A 22953-nucleotide genomic window follows, 5' to 3' on the forward strand; every position below is an offset into this window, starting at 1 on the left:
TACAGTCTAATGGCTGTATTTTGTTAAGGGTCTGTTCTGTTGTGAGATCAAGAAACTTTCCGGCCAGGTGTGGTGGCTCATTCCTGTAATCCTAGCACTTTGGGAAGTTGAAGCAGGTGGATTACTTGGGCTCAGGAGTTTCCGATCAGCTTGGGCAACCTGTCTCTACAAAAACTACAAAAATTAGCCAGGCATAGTGGTGCACACCTGTAGTCCCAGTTACTTGGTGGGACTGAGGCAGGAGGATCGCTTGAACCTGGAAGGTTGAGGCTGTGGTGAGCTGAGATCACACCAATGCACTCCAGCCTGGGTGACAAAGTGAGACCTTGTTTCAAAAAAAGAAACTTTCAAATCCAACTTTAGCATTTTTGGTACTCTTCATGGTCTAAAGCTTCAAGATGACATAAATTTCAGGTAACAGATATCTATCCCACTGAAAGTACATTCTGAATCCCTCAAATTTACCTTCAGACAGTGGCTGACAGTCTCCCTTTGAACGACTACTTTCCCCAGGGTCCACTGCTCTTCGAAGTGAAAGACTACCTGCTACACTGGACCGAGCTGGCTTGGGCGAATTACTCTTCTTATTTGTGGCTGCAAAGACATTTAAGAACACGTCTGAACAGGATGCAATAGTACAACACTCACTATTTAGTCCATCAGAAAAAGTGTTAAATCTTACTTTGCTTGGAAGTGTTTCTGTCTATTGCCTAAAAATAAACAACATTCTGTAGCCCCAACTGGTTTATGACTTTTGTCATAAAACATTCCCATCTTGTTGCTTGTGAAGCACAGTCTTATTTTTTTGAGACAGAGTTTCGCTCTCGTTGACCAAGGTGGAGTGCAATGGCATGATCTCGAATCACTGCAACCTCTGTCTCCAGGTTCAAGCGATTCTCCTGCCTCAGCCTCCAGAGTAGCTGGGATTACAGGCTCCCGTCACCATGCCTGGCTAGTTTTTGTATTTTTAGTAGAGACGGGGTGTTTTGCCATGTTGGCCAGTCTGGTCTCCAATTCCTGACCTCAGGTGATCTGCCTGCCTCAGCCTCCCAAAGTGCTGGGATTACAGCATGAGCTACCATGCCCAGCCTGCAGAATCTTAACATAAAAGATTATCTGTGAGCTCCATAAGAAAAGTCATACCAATTTCAATGCAATTAAACTATTAACAAAAATATAACCCACCGAACATTTGGAAATTGTAAAATATTATTGGATTAAAAAGAAAATTAAAGCTAAATTAGAAACAAATTACGATTATGGTGCTTCAAATCAAAATGTCCGGCCAAACCAGTAGTAAAAAGAAAATATATAACCTTAAAATGAATTAATTAGGGAAAAAACGAACTTATGTGACCTAATATGCACAGATTCAAGAGCTAGGAAAACAATAAAAATAAGCAAGAATGCTACTACCAGAAGGCAGGGCCCTGCCCTTGAACTCAGCCTGCAGAACTGTGAGTTAAATAAACCTCTTTTAAAAAATAAATTTTTAGGCCAGGCACAGTGTGGCTGGCTCATGCCTGTAATCCCAGCATTTTGGGAAGTCAAGTGAGTGGTGGATCACAAGGTCAGGAGTTCAAGACCAGCCTGGTCAGCACAGTGATACCCCGTCTCTACTAAAAATACAAAAATCAGCCAGGCATGGTAGCGGGTGCCTGCAGTCCCAGCTACTTGGGATGCTGCTGCAGGAGAACTGCTTGAACCCAGGAGGTAGAGATTGCAGTGAGCTGAAACTGCACCACTGCACTCCAGCCTGGACAACAGAGTGAGACTCCGTCTCAAAATAAATAAATAAATTTAAAAAAAATAAAAATAAAATTTAAATTCATTAATAGATAATAAACAGGTTCAGCAAGGATGCAGGATATAAGACAAAATAATTCATTGTATTTCTCTACACTAGCAGACAATTTGAGAATGAAGTTAAGAAAATTTTATTTTATTTTATTTTATTTTTGGGGACGGAGTTTCGCTCTTGTTACCCAGGCTGGAGTACAATGGCGCAATCTCGGCTCACTGCAACCTCCGCCTCCTGGGTTCAGGCAATTCTCCTGCCTCAGCCTCCTGAGTAGCTGGGATTACAGGCACGCGTCACCATGCCCAGCTAATTTTTTTGTATTTTTAGTAGAGACGGGGTTTCACCGTGTTGACCAGGATGGTCTCGATCACTTGACCTCGTGATCCACCCGCCTCAGCCACCCAAAGTGCTGGGATTACAGGCTTGAGCCACCACACCCGGCCCAGAAAATTTTATTTTTAATAGCATCAAATACAATTAAAATACTTAGGAATTTATTTGACAAAAGAAATGCGAGACTTGCTCACTGAAAACTACCACACATTGTTCAAAGAAAATAGAGACAACAGGAAAGACATCCTGTGTTCATCACTGAGGGAACACTTAATATTGTTAACAAAGCAATATTCCCAAAATTGATTCACAGGCTCAACACAATTTCTACAAAAACAGTTGTCTTTTTTTTTTTTTTTTTTTTTAAAATTTTTTCAAGGAGATAAAAGAAGGAATAAAAATTATTAAGTAGTGACGTACATATGCCATGGAATTTCTATAAAAAAATCTTAGCTGCTTTTTGCAGAAATTGAGAAGCTAATCCTAAAATCCATTTGAAAATGTAAGAGATCCACAATAGCCAAAACAATCTTAAATGGAACACTCACTTCTGGTTTCAAAAGTTACTACAACTACAGTAATCAAGACTACGTGGTACTGCCATATACACATATATATCATCAAAACAAATTGAGAGTCTAGAAACAAATCCTTACATTTATGGTCCACTGATTTTTTACAAGGATGCCCAGACAATTTGATGGGCAAAGAAAAAAAGAAAGACAATAACAAGTGTTGTCAAGGGTATAGAAAATCTGGAGCCTTCATATACTGCTGCTGGGAATATAAAATGATGCAGCCACTTTGAAAAATAGTCTGGCACTGGTAGTTCCTCAAAAAGTTAAGCACAGTTCCCATATAATCCAGGAATTCCACTTCAAAGTATATACTCGAGATAAACAAAACCGTATGTCCACACAAAAACTTATACATGAATGTTCATAGCAGCACTACTAATGGCCAAAAAGTAGAAACAATCCAAATGTTCATCAACGAATGAGTGAATAAACAATACGTGGTGCAGCCATACAATAAAATATCACACAGCCATAAAAAGGAATAAATATATTCCACAACATGGATGAACCTTAAAAGAGCTGTGTTAAGTGAAATAAGCCAGACATAGAAGACCTCATAAGGTATGAGTCTATTTATATGAAAAGTCCAGAAGAAGAAAAATCCACAGAGAAAAAGTAGATTAGTGGTTACCAGAAGCTGGGAGAAGGGGAAAATGGGGAGTGACTTTTAATGGGTTTGGAGTTCCAGCGAGAAGGTTGATGAAAATGTTCTTAGACTTACGTATATGTTCTAGACTTAGGAAAAATGATGATCAATTTCTCCACTAAAAGGCTAAATGAATTATCGGTTAAGGGGAAAAAAACACATTAACAAAGACAAAAGCAGAAATATAATGATGTGGTAAAAGACAATGGATGAAATAAATCTAAGAACTTGGCCTTTGAGCAGATGAACAAAATTAACAAATCCCTTGAACAGGTCAAATCAAAGGAAAAAAAGCACAGTAAGCAATAAAATAAGTGAAAAAGAAGTTAACACCCCATATGCACTGGAAGTTTTAAAAATTTAAGAAAATAGAATAAATGACCATATATCAATAAATTTAAAGGCCCAAATATAATTAGATTTTCTTGAAAAACTAAGTATAGTAACTGACTTAAATAGCAGCAGAAGTACGAGAAAACCACATCTGACAAGATATTAATGGCAAGAATTATAAGGAGCTCAAACAACTCTATAGGAAAACATTTAATAATATGATTAAAAATGGGTAAAAGTTCTGAATAGATATTTCTCAAAAGAAGACATACAAATAGCAAACAGGCATACGAAAAAGTGCTCAACATCACTGATTATCAGAGACATGCAAATCAAAACTACAATAAGATACCATCTCATCCCAGTTAAAATGGGCAAAACACAGGCAACAACAAAAGCTGGTAAGGATGTAGAGAAAAGGCAACTCTCATACACCACTGGTGGGAATGTTTAGTTAGTAAAACCACTACAGAAAACAGTTTGGAAGTGCCTTGAAAAGTTAAAAATAAATCTATCATATGATCCAGTAATCCCACTGCTGGTTATATATCCAAAAGAAAGCAAATTAGTTTATCAAAGAGATATCTGTACTCCCATGTTTACTACAGCATTATTCACAATAACCATGGTTTGGAAGCAACCTAAGTGTCCATCCACAGACAAATGGATAAAGAAACTGTGGGTCACTCCTGTAATCCTAGCACTTTAGAAGGCCGAGGTGGGTGGGTCATTTGAGGTCAGGAGTTTGAGACCAGCCTGACCAACAAGATAAAAGCCCATCTCTACTAAAAAATACAAAAAAAATTAGCTGGGCATAGTGGCGCATGCCTGCAGTCCCAGTTACTTGGGAGGCTGAGGCAGGAGAATCACTTGAACCCAGGAGGTGGAAGTTGCAGTGCGCTGAGATAGCGCCACTGCACTTCAGCCTGGGCAACAAGAGCACTCCAGGCTGGGCAACTCCATATATTTAAAAAAAAAAAAAGAAGTGGTACATATACACATGGAATATTACTCAGCCATAAAAAATGAATGAGAACCTGTCATTTGCAACATGGATGGAACTGGAAGTCATTATGTTCAGTGAATTAAGTCAGGCACAGAAAGACAAACTTCACACATTCTCACTTATTTGGGGAGCTAAAAATTAGAACAACTAAACTCAAGATAATAAAGCAATGGTTACCAGAGGCTAGGAAGTGTAGTGGGTGGCTGATGGGATGGTTAATGGGTACAAAAATACAGTTAGATAGAATGAATAAGATCTAGTATTTGTTAGAACAACAGGATGACTACAGTCTACAACAATTTATTGTATGTTTAAAAATAACTAAAAGAAGGCAGGGCACAGTGGCTCACGCCTGTAATCCCAGCACTTTGGGAGTCTGAGGCAGGTGGATCATGAGGTCAAGAGATTGAGACCATCCTGGTCAACATGGTGAAACCCCATCTCTACTAAAAATATGAAAATTAGCTGGGCATGGTGGTGCAAGCCTGTAGTCCCAGCTACTCGGGAGGCTGAGGCAGGAGAATTGTTTGAACCCAGGAGGTGGAGGTTGCAGTGAGCCGAGATCGTGCCATTGCACTCCAGCCTGGGTAACAAGAGCGCAACTCCGTCTTAAAAAACAAAAACAAAAACAAAAAAACCAAAAGAATACATTTGGATTGTTTTAACACAAAGGATAAATGCTTGAGATGCTAGATACTCCATTTGCCCTGATGCAATTATTATGCAATGTATGCCTGTATCAAAATATCTCATATATCCTATAAATATATATATACCTACAATATACCCACAAAATTAAATATTAAAAAAATTACAAAATATGAGGAAACCAACAAACACAACAGAAATTTAAAAGGTTGTTAAAATTCTAACTCTGAAAGAGTTATTATACTAGTTTTATGAATGCTTTTTATCAGACATAAAGTTTAATACAGCAAAGGAGCAAATAACATATAGTTGAAATAATTTTATAGCATAGAAAAGGAAAAAAGCATCTGAATTTAATCTGTAAAACAAACACAGAATAAGAAGTAAAGTGGGTTAAGGATAATATAATGAAATAAGTCGATTTCACTTATGACTATGTAGTCAAGGATCCTACGTAAAATATTAGCAAACTGAATACAGCAGTGTTTTGTTTTGTTTCTTTAAATTATCGATCCAAACTAAATAGGATTCATTTCAGTATTTCAAGAACGGTCAACATTGGAAATATAATTTATTTTATGTTAATAAAGTAATGAAACAAAATAGTAAATCATTTTGACAAATGTCAAAAAATCATTTGATATAATTCTATACAGCTTCAGTTGAAAAAGAAAAGAAAATCTCATAGTAAGAAAAGAGGCAGTTTGGTGTTAGAGTAAAGGGCATATGCTCTGAGGTTCAAGTTTTTGGCTCTGTCAATTACCAGTGTGAAACTCTAGCAACATTATTCAATGCCTGCTGCCTTGGTTTCCTCATCTGTAAACTGGGCATGAAATTAACTTACCACTTAGACTTCTTGTTAAGATTAAGTGAGTCAATGCATGTGATTTAGAATAGTTGGAATAATGTCTGGCACACAGTTAACACTTAGTCTTTAAATGTAAAGCAATTCCAGTCAAAATGCTTTGGAGGAAGATTAAATTCGCAACAACCACCAATAACATTTTGAAAAACAAAAACAGAATAAACATAACCTATCATAGTATTACAAACTATAAAACTACATTAGTTAAGAAAAAGTGTTAGTCTGGAAGAGGACACAACAAATACTGGGTTGAACAACACCAAATTGCTGTTTTTGTATGTCCAAAAGTTGAGTACTGGCTTTCATTTGTTTCAACCTCTATGAATTCAAAAACAGAACGATGTTTGGGAATCTGGTCTATAATAAAGGAAGGATTTCATATTGCATCATATTTCAAAAAACACGTTTCATTCATTTGGGGGGAAATCATTCCATTTACCTCAAATATCATCATATAAAATTAACTTTATATATATGAATTAATGACCTAAATGTAAAAAAGTCAGAAAACAAAAAGTTCCAAAAGAAATTAAGGGTTCTTTTTATTAACTTGGGAGTTAAAAAGCCTTCAAAATAAAAATAAGACCCCCAACACCATGAATATTATTAATACGGATGTCTAAGATATAATTTTAAACCTCTGTGATTAACAGGAAAAAAATGTGGCAACAGGGAAGATACAGTTTTCTCTTTGTATAAGTGGGGGTTGGTTCCAGGACCCCTGCATGTACCAAAATTCTTGACTGAAGTCCCACTGTAAACCCTGCAGGATCCGCCTATAGTAAAGTTGGCCCTCCTATATGCAGGCTTGGCATCACCCGAATACTGTATTTTCAATCTTTCTCTGGTTGAAAACAATCCGAATATAAGTGGACCTGTACAGTACACTTGGCCTCTAGAACCTTGATACTTCTCAATGATATTTATCAAAAGTAACCACTCTACTTCTTGAGATGCATTATTTTAGATTTTTGAGATACTATCTCTTCCAGCTTTTTTTCCTACCTTAATATCTGCTCTTTCAATTTCCTTTGCTGGCCTCTCCTATTTATCAGACCTTTAAGTGCCAGAGAGTCAAAATTTTGCTTATCCATTGAAACTCCCTCCGAACTTAACCCTATTCAGTCCCCTGGATTTAAATAATACAAAATACTATTGATTCCCAACTGTTTATATCCAGCATTGACCTTTCTCTGGAGGTCATTATGTTCAGTGAAATAAGTGATTGCTTACTCTGTATTTGGCAATAAACAAGACAAAATTCTTAACATCATAGATCTTGTATTCTGGTAATGGCAATCAGACATTAAAATGTGTAAACAAATAAGTAAAGATAATTTCAGTGGTTAAAAAGTGCTGTGAAGGAAAGAGCAGAGGAGTAGGATGGGAGGAGCAGATGAGACATGTTCTATTGGGGTAGTCAGAGAAAGTCTCTGTGAGGAGGCAGCACTTGACCTGAAACCTGAAGGTTAAAAGGTTGCAGCTATTTAGAGATCTAGGGCAAGCAGTGTTTGCTTCTCTGAGTTTCTGTCTGAGTTTCAAACTTGTGTACCATTCATGTGCCTGTAACATTTTACTAGAGTATCCAGCAGGCATCTCAAATTTTAAAAAGAATTTATTCTTTAGAAAAGAATACCTGCCTTTCTGCCCTCACCTTCTCCCAAGCCCCACAATCTGCTTCTTATCTGATTTGCTCCTCAATAAATGATACCACTGGCTACTAAGTTGCTTAGGCCAAAACTTAATCATAATTCTTAGTTTCTCTCTTTTCCTAAAACTCCATTTAGGCTTTTTCAACTATGGTTCTGAGAAAGAACTCAGCCCTGCTGATCTATGAATGGATTAACTTTTCTCCTATGTATCTAGAACAGCACATCCTTAAGAGAACTGAAAGATGAAAACCTCAGTCAAGAAAGGCTGCTAGCCTAGGAGCAAGTCCCTCTATCCACTATTATAACTCCAGAAAATGCCATCATATTTCACACAAGATACTGTAATAGGCTGTTATTGGTCTCACAACTTCTGTCCTTAACAGTTTTCAGACCATCGTCCACACAACAAGCAAAGTTATCTTTATAAAGTGTAAATCACATTATAAACACTCCCGCTCTCTTCATTCTCTAGAGAATTCCTCCTTAAATAATAAAAAAATTTGAACTCCTTATTGACGTTTCACAAGACTCTCCCTGACCTAAATTCTGCCTACCTCTCTCTGATTTCATCTCCTGCTAGTCTCCTCTCTCTGCTTTGCTTGCATTGCACACTGGTTTTCCGTCAATCCTTTAAATATGCAAAATAAATCCTGTGTCAGTGACTTTGCATTTTCTGTTCTGTTTACCCAGAACACTGCTTGCCATAAATCTCTAAATAGCTGCGATCGTCTAACCTTCAGGTTTCAGGTCAAGTGCTACCTCCTCACAGAGACTTTCTCTGACTACCCCAATAGAACATGTCTCATCTGCTCCTCCCATCCTACTCCTCTGCTGTTTCCTTCACAGTACTTTTTACCCAATGAAATTATCTTTACTTGTTTACACATTTTAATGTCTGATTGCCATTACCAGAATACAAGATCTATAATGTTAAGAATTTTGTCTTGTTTATTGCCAAATACAGAATAAGCAATCAAGAAATGTTAGTTCTATTATATAATAAAAACATACAGAATCAATTTTGGATGGGGAAAAAACTCACATGTAAGTAGTCTTAATTCACTGGAAGAGAGATATTTAAACATTATTCTTTTTAAAAAACGAGTCATCTAGTTTCCCAAATAACATGTGGAGAAATGACACTAGGAAGGTATTACTTACAGTTTCGTATGTAACAATTGGCAACTGATGACTTTGTCAGGAGTTCCATTCCCAAATCCTGTAATCTGCCAGAGTTTTCAGTTCCACATGCAGCCAGAGCTGCCTGGTCAGCAGAAAAAAGGCTTGTCTGCACATCTCCAGAAGTAGTAGCACTGCTGCTTTTTATTTCTGAAAGTGTATTCTTTACATCAGTTTTCATACATCGAACTTCAGCCATTTGAGTTTTGAGTCTTTTTAGCATCTTTAAATCAGAGGGCACTCGCCACATTGCCTGCTGCTTCCTTTGGTCTTTATCTTTTCGAGAATATGATGCTTCAGCGAGAAATTGACAAGTCAAATTAATATAAACGTTAGCATTCAGGAAATCACTTGTACCATGAACATATGCAAATTTGATGTGTAAAATAAGATAGGGTGCTTTATGTGATATCAACAATAAAACATGCACTAAATTCTGTTAATGAAAATAAAGAATCCTAACTTCATTCATATCTTCAGTTAGAATCTGAGTCATATCATACTCAAATTTGAATTACACATTCAATTCAAAAGTTTAAAAGCTGCCCTACTGCCTTGTGCTTTCTTCTTTAAACTTCTCCACTTTTCTAAAACTTTCTACAGAGCTTTTATTATGTTTATAATTAAAAAAAAATGACAAAGAAAAATCTAGTACCCAAATACTTTGTCAAATCTGCCATAAATAACATTATGTTAAAAATATGTATTTTTGGCCAGGAGCAGTGGCTTATGCCTGTAATCCCAGCACTTCAGGAGGCTGAGGTGAGAGAATCGCTTGAGGCCAGAAGTTCAAGACCAGCCTGGGCAGTATAGTGACACCCTGTTTAAAAAAAGTTGTTTAAATTAGCTAGGCTTGGTAGTACGCTGACTGACCTTCCATTTCTGATAATTTTCTCAGAATTGTCAGCTTTTCAAAATACAGTTTGAATCTAACCGCTTCTAAAATAAAACAATGGCTCTCCATGCTTACTATGAATAAATTCCTCAGGCTAGCATGCAAGTCCTTTCATAGAACGGACCCAACATGACTTTCTAGTTCTATTTACCACTACATGTAACTTAAAATCTGGTTCAACTAGATTATCTGATGCCTTTTACAATACTCTTTTACATGGCGTGAGTCACCATGTTTACATAGTTTAAGAACATGGACTTGAAGTGAATCTGACAAGTGTTCACTAAATATGTGTTGAAATAAATACACAGAAAAAAATAAACACCAAAACCCAAACAGGCCGGGCACAGTGACTCATGCCTGTAATTCCAGCACACTTTGGGAGGCCAAGGCAGGTAGATCACTTGAGCTCAGGAGTTCGAGACCAGCCTGGCCAACAAGATGAATCCCTGTCTCTACAAAAAATACAGAAATTAGCTGGGCGTGGTGGTATACGCCTGTAACCCCAGCTACTCAGGTGGCTAAGGCACGAGAATCACTTGAACCCAGGAAACGGAGGTTACAGTGAGCCAAAATCCTGCCACTGCACTTAAGCCTGGGCAACAGAGCGAGACTGTCTCAAAAAAACAAAAACAAAAAAAGAAAAAAATGACCCAAGCAGACCTTTTCAATAAAAAGAAAGTCAGGCCAGGCGTGGTGGCTCATACCTGTAATCCCAGCACTTTGGGAGGCTGAGGTGGGTGGATCATGAAGTCAGGAGATTGAGACCATCCTGGCTAACATGGTGAAACCTCGTCTCTACTAAAAATACAAAAATTCAGCTGGGTGTAGTGGCACACACCTGTAGTCCCAGCTACTAGGGAGACTGAGGCAAGAGAATCCCTTGAACCCGGGAGGTGGAGGTTGCACTGAACCGAGATTGTGCCACTGTACTCCAGCCTGGGTGAAAGAGTAAGACTCTTGTCTCAAAAAAAAAATAAATAAATAAATAAATAATAAAAAAAAATAAGTAAGTTAGATCTTCCTACACATTAGCTTTTATTAACATCCCTTCACAGACGGGTATTTTCATTTGGCTTCCATGACTGTTTCTCCTGGTTTTTGTCCTTTCTAAAAGCTCTTTATCTGGCTCATCTTCCTCACACTCAGTAAAAACAGATGTTCATCAAGATTGTGTTCCTGGCTCTATTCTTTTAAAATATTCTTAAAATCCTTTTGCAATCTCACACCCTTGGTTTTAATTATCCAGTATCAACTCGAGGAAAACAACTGTCTGTATTCCATTTTTTTTTTTTTTTTAACTTTTTACTTTTTGAGACAGAGTTCCACTCTTGTTGCCCAGGATGGAGTGCAATGGTGCAATCTCGGCTAACTACAACCTCCGCCTCCCTGGTTCAAGCAATGCTCCTGCCTCACCCTGCTGAGTAGCTGGGGTTACAGGAACCCACCACAACGCCTGGCTAACTTTTTGTATTTTTAGTACAGGTGGGATTTCACAATGTTGGCCAAGCTGGTCTTGAACTCCTGACCTCAGGTGATCCACCCACCTTGCCCTCCCAAAGTGCGGGGATTACAGGCCTGAGCCACCATGCCCAGTCCCAGTTCTTAATTTTTAGCTGTCTAGCGGTCCTTTCTAATTTGATGTCACACTAATTTGATGTCCAAGTTAAAATGTTTAAATCTAAAACCTGCTTTTTCCTTCATTTTTCCCACCCTCATTATCATCAGCATTTTATCACCTAAATTTGAAATTCAGATCATCTTATTTATATTATTTTTACATAGAAAACTAGTTTTAAATATAAATCTTTCTGTTTAGTTTGCATTTTCTCCTAAGGACACTGAATATTTTCAAAAACATGTCTATAAAATATACCACTGCATGGTTACACTGTAATTTATCTGGCCATAAAGGTACTGTTTAATATTTTTAAACATCTGATTGTTTTCTCTTTGGAATACACTCCTTGAAGTGAAATTACAGGTTTAAAGGATACAGATATTTTTAAACTGCTACAAAATTGTTCTTCAAAAAGGTTAAACCAACTTACATATCCCAGGAAATGGAGGTTGCAGTGAGTCCAAGAATCAAAATCTGTCCATTTCACTGGGCCTTTGCAAACAACACTTATCATTTAAGCAAAACTTTATATAAAGCATACTTGGCGCACACATAAAAGGCAACTGTTTCATAACCTGAAGATAGTCTTTTAAACTGAGGATCCAGACTTTCAGGAAGTATATCTGGCTCTTAGGAATGAAGAAGTCTAAATAATCTGGGCTCCAAATCTGTAGGCCAGTAGAGCAGCTCCATTTCCATTATTTACACAGAGGTTCCGCCTTGGACTTTGTTTGCAAAACGAATTGTCTTAAAACTGCATCAAAGTCACAGTCCTAAATCACTGATTTGATTTACAGAAAAATATTTGGTATATGTATTTGAATTTACTGAATATACTTTAGAAAGCATTCCAACAAAAATGGTTTTTAAAATGTAGCTTTTAAAGGCAAATCCTTAGCTGTCCAAAATTACCCTATTCCTGAGAGTTTAAAAAAAGCCCGTGTTTGACTATACAAATCTCTGTTTTATTACAGTAACATAAATGTAATTTCTATTTAACAAATATCCTTTGCACAGAAAACACAGCAGCCAAATGGTATACATTTTTAAGCTACTGAACATCCAAGAATGAGAAGTCACCTTTTTCTATGTTCAATTTAGATACAGTTCCACTTGGAAGTAAGCAAATTCATGAAGCCTGACCAAAAAAAGTCCATTCACAAAGAAGATAATTGTATTTCATATGGATCAAACTGTCGGGCCCAATCTGAGTAGCAAATCATAAAAAACTTTTTGCAGGCATTTTTACTTTGTTTTTGCACAAATTACCTTGGAACAGTAATTTAAAAATTAACTTGGTTTATATAAATGTCATTTTACTGACATACAATGAAAAACATAGAAATACACCATGTTCCACATATAGGTGAAATACTTACATGAAAACCCAAGTGTTCTTTTAGAGAACCAGAGAAAAAAAGGAAATTGTCATTGTTATTTTACCTGTGGGCTGCAAAAGTGAAGCAGGTGGGCAAGGCTGTAAGCCCCACAAATTTTCCATACTGCTCCGGTCCTTAAGGTCCAACAAATGTATTAAAATTAATGGATCAATGTCTAGTAAACTACTGGTAGCAGCAGAGCCTAAACGTGTTCTTCTTGACATTCTACTACTGGCACCCACATAGCCATGGCTACTACCTGAAAAAGAGATGTAGAAAATGTATGATATATATATCTCCACAAGTTTAGGTATATACTTAAATGAAAAAATGAACTGGTTAATATTTTATGAATACTTGTCTATGGATCTATCTCTTAGGAGCTCAGGTTCATAAGAAGCAGAAAGAAGGAACCAGACAGCCAGAGAGTTGTAAACTAGCACAGTGATTGTGTGTTGGCCTCATTAATACTTAGAATTCAGAAGCAAACATCAACCCCATCCTGAGCACTAGAAAAAAAAAAAAAGATGACAATGTGTATGATGTACATAATTAAGGGGATGAGGGGTGAGGCTGAGGAAATTATATCCCATGACCACCTGTCTTAGATGAAAGAAGACAAATTCCCATGGTATAACAGATTCCAAAGAATTAGACACCAAAACAGGAACCTCCTCCAAGTCTCTGGACAGCAAAATGTATAGGTCATGACAGGTTGGTAGACTTTTTCTACTTTGATTAAATAATGGGGTACAATGAGAAGTTTTCCGACTGTCATGTTAATGGCTGATGCATATTACAGACATTGGGAAGCAAATGTTACGCCTATGCTACCTATATTGGACTATGTGCCTTAAGCCAAGAAAAGCATCTGACTTTTCTCTTGCACTTAGTACAATACATAGCAAATACCAGATATGGAAATGTTGCTTCAAATTGACCTTCTTCAATAAAGCTGTTTAAATATATTCTAAAGAGATACAATATTAAAAAAAAATGCTACATGCAGGAAAGTAGATAATATAAAAATAATATTAAAAAGTCAGGTTCTGACTACCCATGAGTATTTCCAAGAGATCAAGCAGGATATAACTTAGGAGGAAAGTACCATTATTCAGAAGCTTTAAGCCAATTAATAATTTATGCTTTTCACATTCTCATGTTCTCACTGTCTTCCACTTCTAAGATTATTATCTCACTGACAGTTTTTCTTCCCAGCCTCTGTAAACACTGCAATTCCTCTCAAACAGAGACAAAGATTTCCCCTTCGCATTGAAAACTGCTTTTTGTTTTGACACAGTATCGCTCTGTTGCCCAGGCTGAATGAAGTGCAGTAGCCCAATCTTGGCTCACTGCAACCTCCGCCTCCCAGATTCAAGCAATTCTCCTGCCTCAGCCTTCCATAGCTGGGACTACAGGCATGCACTACCATGCCCGGCTAATTTTTGTATTTTCAGTAGAGATGGGGTTTTGCCATGTTGGCCAGGCTAGTCTTGAACTCCTGACCTCAGGTGATCTTCCCGCCCTGGCCTCCCAAAGTGCTGGGATTATAGGCATGAGCTACTGTGCTTGGCTGAAAACTGTTTTTATCTCCTTTCTTTTGCTACGGAATTCCCAACTCAGGCTGTATGTCAGCTGAATAAGTTTTTAAAATCACAGATTCCTAGCTCCTTCCTAGAGATGCTGAATTAAGAATATTGGAGTGAGAGGCTGGGCATGATGGCTCACACCTGTTATCCTAGCACTTTGGGAGGCCGAGGCCTAAGGATCACCTAAGGTCAGGAGTTCGAAACTAGCCTAGCCAACATAATGAAACGCTGTCTCTACTACAACTACAAAGATTAGCTGGGCATGGTGGTAGGCATCTGTACTCCCATCTACTCTGGAGGCTGAGGCAGGAGAATTGTTTGAACCTGGGAGGCAGAAGTTGCAGTGAGCCGAGATCACGCCACTGCACTGCAGCCTGGGTGACAAAGCAAGACTCTGTCACTCTGCGGTGAGATCCAGGACTTTTTCCCCAAAAGCTACTCAGAGTGTTCTAATGTTTAGTAAGCCCAGTAGCCCAGTAAATGGAGTCTATTGCCCTAATATCTGGTTGTCCTTTAAAAATGGAAGTTGCTCATTTTTCCACGTTAAATGCACTTACTTACAGTATAGAAAGCAGTGTCTCCTGTTTCGCACTGCCCTTTCAGGCCATTACTCTCACCACTGAACAAAAACTCCTTTTTTTATCCGGTGGATATGACCTTTCAATACTCACCTTCCAAATGTTCCCACCACATTTCCCCACAGGCATCAAAGACTTTGGCATCTATTTCAGTTCCTCTCTTTCCAAGCTATTCTGTACAGCCCAATGAATGCTCACAGAATAATCACACACAGATGAAGAAATAGATTACCGGCATCCCAGAACCCCCTCCTATGTCTCCTTAAATTACTCACTCCTCCTACTCAACGAAGTAATCTTCATCCTAACTTAAATAACAGATGGGTTTTGCCTGTTTTGTATTTGCATAAAAATAGTGACAGAATATGCTCTTAGGCTCTTCTTCTTTGCTCAACATTATTCATGAGATTCATCTATATGGCTGTATATAGCAGTATCTTACTCATTTTCTTTTTAAAATTTTTTAAAAATATTCTTTTGAAAATTGTTATGTCTTTTTTTTTCCTAATTGGCTTTTTTTCTTTGAAACTGAGTCTTGCTTTGTCACCCAGTCTGGAGTGCCGTGGCACAATCTTAGCTCACCACAACCTCCACCTCCCAGGTTCAAATTATTCTCATGCCTCAGCCTCCAGAGTAACTGGGATTACAGGCGTGTGCCACTACACCCAGCTAATTTTTTTTGTATTTTCAGTAGAAATGAGGTTTCACCATGTTGGCCAGGCTGGTCTTGAATTCCTGGCCTCAAGTGATACATGTGCCTCAGCCTCCCAAAGTGCTGGGATTACAGGCATGAGTCACAGCCTCATTTTTATTATTATTGTGCAGCATTTCAATTTATGACTATATCCAATTTATTTCTCTATTAAAAAAAACTTAGGTTGCTTCTAGCTTTAGCTATTAAGAATAAAGCTATGCTTCTGAGGTTCACATAGGAGGAAAAAACACCTCACTAAAAGACAAACGAATCAGTGAATAGTTCTCCATTTGTGCCAACTCATATGAATCCTGCTAAAATGTCACACTGATATACATTCATTACAGCAGTTCATTATAGCATATTCATTACAGCATTTTCATTTGTATTATTCATACAGTTCATTATAGCATATTCATTATAGCATTATCATTTGACACTCAAGGCCCTATTACAGTCTAGTCCTAAACTACCTTTCTAGAATATTCAACATTTTTACATCCTTTACTTTGTTGGATTTTCATTTAAAAATTATGCTCAAGCCGGGCGCGGTGGCTCAAGCCTGTAATCCCAGCACTTTGGGAGGCCGAGGCGGGTGGATCACGAGGTCAAGAGATCGAGACCGTCCTGGTCAACATGGTGAAACCCCGTCTCTACTAAAACTACAAAAAATTAGCTGGGCATGGTGGTGCGTGCCTGTAATCCCAGCGACTCAGGAGGCTGAGGCAGGAGAATTGCCTGAACCCAGGAGGCGGAGGTTGCAGTGAGCCGAGATCGCGCCATTGCACTCCAGCCTGGGTAACAAGAGCGAAACTCCGTCTCAAAAAAAAAAAAAAAAAAAAAAAAAAAAACCCCATAAAAAAAAAAAAAAAAAAAAAAAAAAATTATGCTCATTTGGCTGGGTGTGGTGGGTCACATCTGTATTCCCAGCACTTTGGGAGGCTGAAGTGGGCAGATCACCTGAGGTCAGGAGATCGAGACCAGCCTGGCCAATATGGTAAAACCCTGTCTCTATCAAAAATACAAAAATTAGCTGGGCATGGTGGCGGGCACCTGTAATCCCAGCTACTCGGGAGGCTGAGGCAGGAGAATCACTTGAACCCAGGAGGCGGAGGTTGCAGTGAGCCAAGATAGTGCCACTACACTCCAGCATGGGCAACAAGAGCAGAACTCCGTCTTAAAAAAAAAAAAAGCTCATTTATTCTTCTGATATCTGTGGGCCAGGTACAAATAGCTCATGCCTGCAATCCCAATAATTTGGGAGGCTGAGGCAGGAAGATTGAGGCCAGGAATTGGAAACCAGCCAAGGTAAGAGAGCAAGACTCTGTCTCTAGAAAAAATAATCAGCTGGGTGTGGTGGTTTCTGCAGACGTCTTCTTATGAGAATTGTTTTTAGTTTATTCAGTTATTTGAATTTAAGTGAAAGATAATTTGTTACAAAAATCTGTGCTGAGCTGGGTGCAGTGGCTCACGCCTATAATCACAGCACTTTGGGAGGCTGAGGCAGGTGGATCACAAAGTCAGGAGTTCATGACCAGCCTGGCCAATATGGTGAAACTCCCTCTTTAATAAAAATACAAAAATTCGCTGGGCGTGGTGGTGTGCACCTCTAGTCCTAGTTACTCAGGAGTCTGAGGCAGCAGAATCACTTGAACCTGGGAGGCGGAGGTTGCCGTGAGCCAAGATCGAGCCACTGCACTCCAGCCTGGGTGACAGAGCAAGACTCCATCTATAAAAAAAAGAAAAAATTGTGGCCGGGTGCAATGGCTCACGCCTGTAATCCCAGCACTTTGGGAGGCCAAGGTGGGTGGATCGCCTGAGGTCAGGAGTTCAAGACCAGCCTGACCAACATAGAAAGCCCATCTCTATTAAAAAAAAAAAAAATTAAAAAATTTTAAAAAATTGTGCTAAAAATGTTTAAGTATCATTCTAATCTATGTTTCTAGCTCACTGAATCCAGTGAGTAGGAAAAATCTACAGTAGTATATATTTGCTGTGTGTGTAAGAGACAGGGTCTTGCTCTGTCACCCAGGCTGGAGTACAATGGCACAATCATGGCTACTGCACCCTTGAACTCCTAGGCTCAGGTGATCCTCCTGCCACAGCCTCCTAAGTGGCCAGGACTACAGCCACTTGGGTCAATAAATATTTGTTTCAGGCTATCTCTTTATTTAATATGGTCTAGAAAATGAGGTTATTAAGTAAACATTTAACTTTATATCTTTTATATAAGCCCAACTTTCTCCTTTTTAACGCATGACTTAACACTGTAATTCTTTGGATGACATAACTCTTTAAACAATTGTGTAGTTCTAAAACACTAACCAGGCCGGGTGTGGTGGCTCATGTCTGTAATCCCAGCACTTTGGGAGGCTGAGGCAGGAGAATCACTTGAGGTTGGGAGTTCAAGACAGCCTGGCCAGCATGTGAAACCCCATCTCTACTAAAAATACAAAAAAAATTAGCTGGGCATGGTGGCATATGCCTATAGTCTCAGCTACCTGGGAGTAAAGGGCAGGAGAATTCAGGAGGCGGAGGCTGCAATGAACCAAGATCACGCCATTGCACTCCAGCCTGGGTGACAGAGCAAGACTCCATCTCAAAAAATAAAAATAAACCATTCAAGGCTTGAAATGGACCTTCATAATTAGCATATAACAAAAAAGCATTTCCACACCCTACCCACTGTCACCCCGATCTAGCTTTTTCATTGCCTTGGTTAAAAAAGCTTTTTATTTTAGAATAGTTTTAGGTTTACAGAAAACGTAAAAATACAGAGTTCTTGTACAACCCAAACCCAATTTCCCCAATGTTAATTCCTTTCATTACTATGGCATATTTGTCACAACTAATGAACCAATACTGACATATTATTAACTAAATCCTATACTTATATTGTGATTTCAGTAGTTTTCCCCTAATGTTCTATTTTTGTTCCAGAGTCTCATCTAGAGTATCAAAATATATTTAGTTGCTCATGTCTTTTTAGACTCTTCTGGTCTATGACAGTCTCTCAGACTTTCCTTATGTCTGAAAAGTATGTCAAGTATTTTGTGAAATGTTCCTCAATTAAGGGTATGATTTTTTCCCCTCATTATTAGATTATGTTTGTGGGTTTTTAGGGGGAAGACACTGCAGGTATAACTACCATTCTTAACATATCAAAGGTACATGCTATCAACATCACTTATCACCTACAATACTAAATTTAATCACGTGGGTAGGTAATATTTACCAAGTTCTCTATTTCAAAGTTGTGTCCCCCTTTTGAAACTGTACTATTCAGAAGCAAGTCACTAAGCATAGCCTACATTTAAGGCGTAGAACTTATATTTCATCTCCTTGAGGAGAGGGTATTTCATTTGGAATTATTTTGTATGTATACAGTCATATTCTAGCTAATTGCTCATCTACTCACCTTTATGTTATAAATTACTTAAGGGTATTCTATTTTCCAGGCAGGTGTAATATTTAACAAATGTTTGCCAAATACATAAATTTCTACAAGCATGTAATAAAAATAAACTGGTTTATTATTTTATCTTCAACATCTAGAATATAAGTGCCTGAATTATTACAGAATATTCAGAATTATAATATAGGCTCCATAAGAACAGGGATATCTTGTTATTAAATATTGCATCTCTAGATAGTAACCGTACACAGTTCAAGTGTTCAGTAAATATTTGATGAATAATTCAAAAATGTAAACTCTTTTTTACCTTAAGTGTATATAAATGTTATATACGAGAATTTCCCTACCACACAGTTTAAGAGAGGAAAGAACATACCCAACTAAAAGAAAACACACAAGGCTGAAAAGTTAGTCGGTCAATAAGACCTAAGACTGTGCCAGACAAGGATTAAGTCACACATTCCCTATACTTAAAGAATAAACTACATTCTAACTGTAACAGGGTTTCTTCTTTTTCTCTAGAAGCTAAGCAAGCACTGGCTTTAAGATAAGCAATACTGAAATAACTGCAGTTTACTGACTGCCAGATGCTAACTGACTCACTCCCTGTTCCGCAAACTACAACTACAGCTTTGACTGGACAGGAGACTGATTTCAGCAACTTTCTCCTGATAAGAGTCACCAACCATGGACTGGTTCTGGCCCATGTATACAAACGCTGAGCATTGAATGCCTTTCTGTCCTTCGCATATCTTTTGACAACAGGGCCAAATTGTAATGTTAAGTCTCCACCCCAAAGTAAACATGAAACATGTAACATGCATGTTTGTCTACTATGCATGCTTGTGTTCCCCTCTTCATGATATTCATAGCTCCTCCTATATACTGATTATGTATACTTGGCCAACTCATTCAGCATAAATTCTTACCTTACCTTTCCCTTCTGGAAAGTGCCTGCTTTTAGTCTTTGCCAGAGGCTACACTTCCCAGCCTATCAGGATGGCCAACCTGCAGGCTCTAACATTTTATAAGAGTTAAAGCTCTTCTCTACAAATTTGTAGAGATCCTGTGATTCTTTGAAGTACCTCCTGACTAAAGAATGACATAGAGGAATGAGAGAAGTAAGGCTAAGGAAACAAACAGGAGTCTGGACCTAAAGGAATTTACATGTCATGTTAACAACTCTGGACTTTAGCCAATAATAAATATAATCCTTAAAGAGTTAAGTACAGAACATGATTAGATATTATTTTCCATTATTTTTATTTCTTTTTTTGAGACAGGGTCTCACTCTGTTGCCCAGGCTGGAGTACAGTGGTGCTATCTCAGCTTACTGCAAGCTCTGCCTCCTGGGCTCAAGTAATCCTCCTACCTCAGCCTCCCAAATGGCTGGGACCACAGGTGGCAATTCAGCCACTACATCTGACTAATTTTTTTGTATTTTTCTGTAGAGACAAGGTTTCACCACGTTGCCCAGGCTGGTCTCAAACTCCTGGACTCAAGTGATGCAACCACCTCAGCCTCCCAAAGTGCTGAGATTACAGGCGTGAGTCGCCATGCCTGGCAGAGAAGTAATATTAGATATTAATCAGAAAGAAAAAACACCCTCATTCTGAATTCATGCAGTAAAAATACAATGGAGGGAAACAATAATGAACACAAGGAACCCAGATGAAAGACTGGTTGTGAAAGACAGAGGCCTGGACTAGAAATGGCAAAGGAGCGGTAGTACCAAATTAATTTATGCATGATTTAGGAAACAGAATCAACAAATCTTGGTAATACACTAAAAGTAAAGTTTTAGGGAGAAGAAGAAGTAAAGAATGTATAGCCTATCAGTCAGGGTGGCTACTGCTGATAGGCAGGCTGGCAGATGAAAAGACAGTAATTTGCGTTTGAGAAGTGCTGAGTCATACCAAGACTGCTACATGGGTTTGGAAATTATTGGAAAGATAAAGGCTAGAGAGAGAACTTGAAGAGTAATCAGCATATAGATAGATAGTAACTGAAATACAGATGTGGATACAATCACCCAGGATTACAGTCAAGAGTAGAAATATAGGGTTTCGGTTGGAAGTTGAAATGTTGAGGACTAGTACTTAAGAAGTCTTTAGTTATCCAAACATTATTAAGAATATGTTGGTTGGGCACGGTGGCTCATGCCTGTAATCCCAGCACTCTGGGAGGCCAAGGCAGGAGGATCACCTGAGGTCAGGAGTTCGAGACCAGCCTGACCAATGTGGAAAAACCCCGTCTCTACTAAAAATACAGAATTAGCCAGGAGTGGTGGTACATGCCTGTAATCCCAGCTACTTGGGAGGCTGAGGCAGGAGAATCGCTTGAACCCAGAAGGCAGGGATTGCAGTGAGCCGAGATTATGCCAAAGAATATGTCAAAAAAGAAAAAGAATATGCCAGCGTTCATACTGAGAACATGGGTAAAGCACAAACAGTAGAAAGCTAACTTTTAATTGTTCTACCCAGATTCACTATTTAATTAAACAGATCCAAGAACAAAAAAGAAATACTCATTATATAAGTCAGTTCTTCCCAGGAGAAGCAGTGTAGTTTGGGAGAAAAATACTGGGTCCACAAACCCAGGACAATGTGGGGTTCTAGTCTGGTTGTATTAACAACCAGCTATATAACCACACAACTAAAAACTGACCAGTTTCATGTATAAAATGAGCTGTTTAAGATCCTTTCTAAGAGTCAATGATTCTATTGAGATCATTCTACAGTCCAGCAAGATATACAAATAAGACTTTATATCAGAAATAATAGTATAAAATATGAGTATGGGACACAGACAAATCTAGGGATTGAACTACTCCCATTTACTAAATTGTTAAAAGTTGGCAAGTTGCTTCTCTATGCATAAGTGAATATATCAAGCAGAATTTTATTAACACAAGCTAAGGTACATAAAGTGCTTCACACAGTGCCTGGTATATATACGAACATTTTGCAAATGTTAGCTATTATTATTGTTTTAAATATCTTTAGTAATAAACTCTAAAAAATCCATATTGTAAGATATAGCACTTTCAACATCGATATAGCACCTACGAACCATGTAAAAGCGTGGCTACCACCTATTTAAAATATGATAAAGTCGGAGAAGAGCAGAGAGAAAACAGAATGTCTTGGAGGCAGTGGGTGACCTCATTACCTGGGGGTCCTGCAGCAGCTGCATCTTCCATGAGTTCCCCCTCTTCTAACTCCATGTTGTTATATTCCACATCATTTTCTCCAGACCTAAGAATATACAAAATCTATCATTCTTACAGAGCAATATAATGAACGTTGTTTTTCACACCTCAATAAATTTTACAATATGCACACATTTTTCTGTAAAAATATTTCTAAATACAAAAAGGAGAAAGATTTTTGTCACTATCACAAATTTAAGTAGTGTGTGTTATTGTTTAAACAACCTTTAAAAAATTCAGTCAGGTCTTAGAAAGCTAAGAAAAACGCCAGGTGTGGTGGCTTACGCCTGTAACCCCAGAACGTTGGGAGGCCGAGGCAGGAAGATCATGAGGTCAGGAGTTCAAGACCAGCCTGACCAACATGGTAAAACCCCATCTCTACTAAAAATACAAAAATTAGCTGGGTGTGGTGGCGCGTGCCTGTAATCTCAACTACGCGGGAGGCTGAGGCAGGAGAATTGCTTGAACTGGGACCCGGGAGGCAGATGTTGCAGAGAGCCAAGAATGCACCACTGCACTCCACTCCAGCT

The 22953-nt window shown here is 38.3% G+C and overlaps 1 protein-coding gene across 1 annotated transcript in view; it reads right to left on the reverse strand.

Moving 5' to 3' along the window:
* The window catches only part of TRIM37 (tripartite motif containing 37), a 118465-nt gene that overhangs the window by 17756 nt on the left and 77756 nt on the right, over positions 1-22953 (reverse strand). Inside the window, exons 17-20 of the mRNA XM_037742440.1 lie at positions 22384-22469; positions 13001-13195; positions 9024-9335; positions 404-594 (exon numbers count right to left, since the gene is read on the reverse strand). Coding sequence (XP_037598368.1) covers positions 404-594; positions 9024-9335; positions 13001-13195; positions 22384-22469 — 784 coding nt within the window. The remainder of the gene's footprint in view (positions 1-403; positions 595-9023; positions 9336-13000; positions 13196-22383; positions 22470-22953) is intronic.

The sequence above is a fragment of the Cebus imitator genome, unplaced genomic scaffold (genome assembly GCF_001604975.1).
Source record: "Cebus imitator isolate Cc_AM_T3 unplaced genomic scaffold, Cebus_imitator-1.0 Scaffold121, whole genome shotgun sequence".
NCBI classification, from domain to species: domain Eukaryota; kingdom Metazoa; phylum Chordata; class Mammalia; order Primates; family Cebidae; genus Cebus; species Cebus imitator.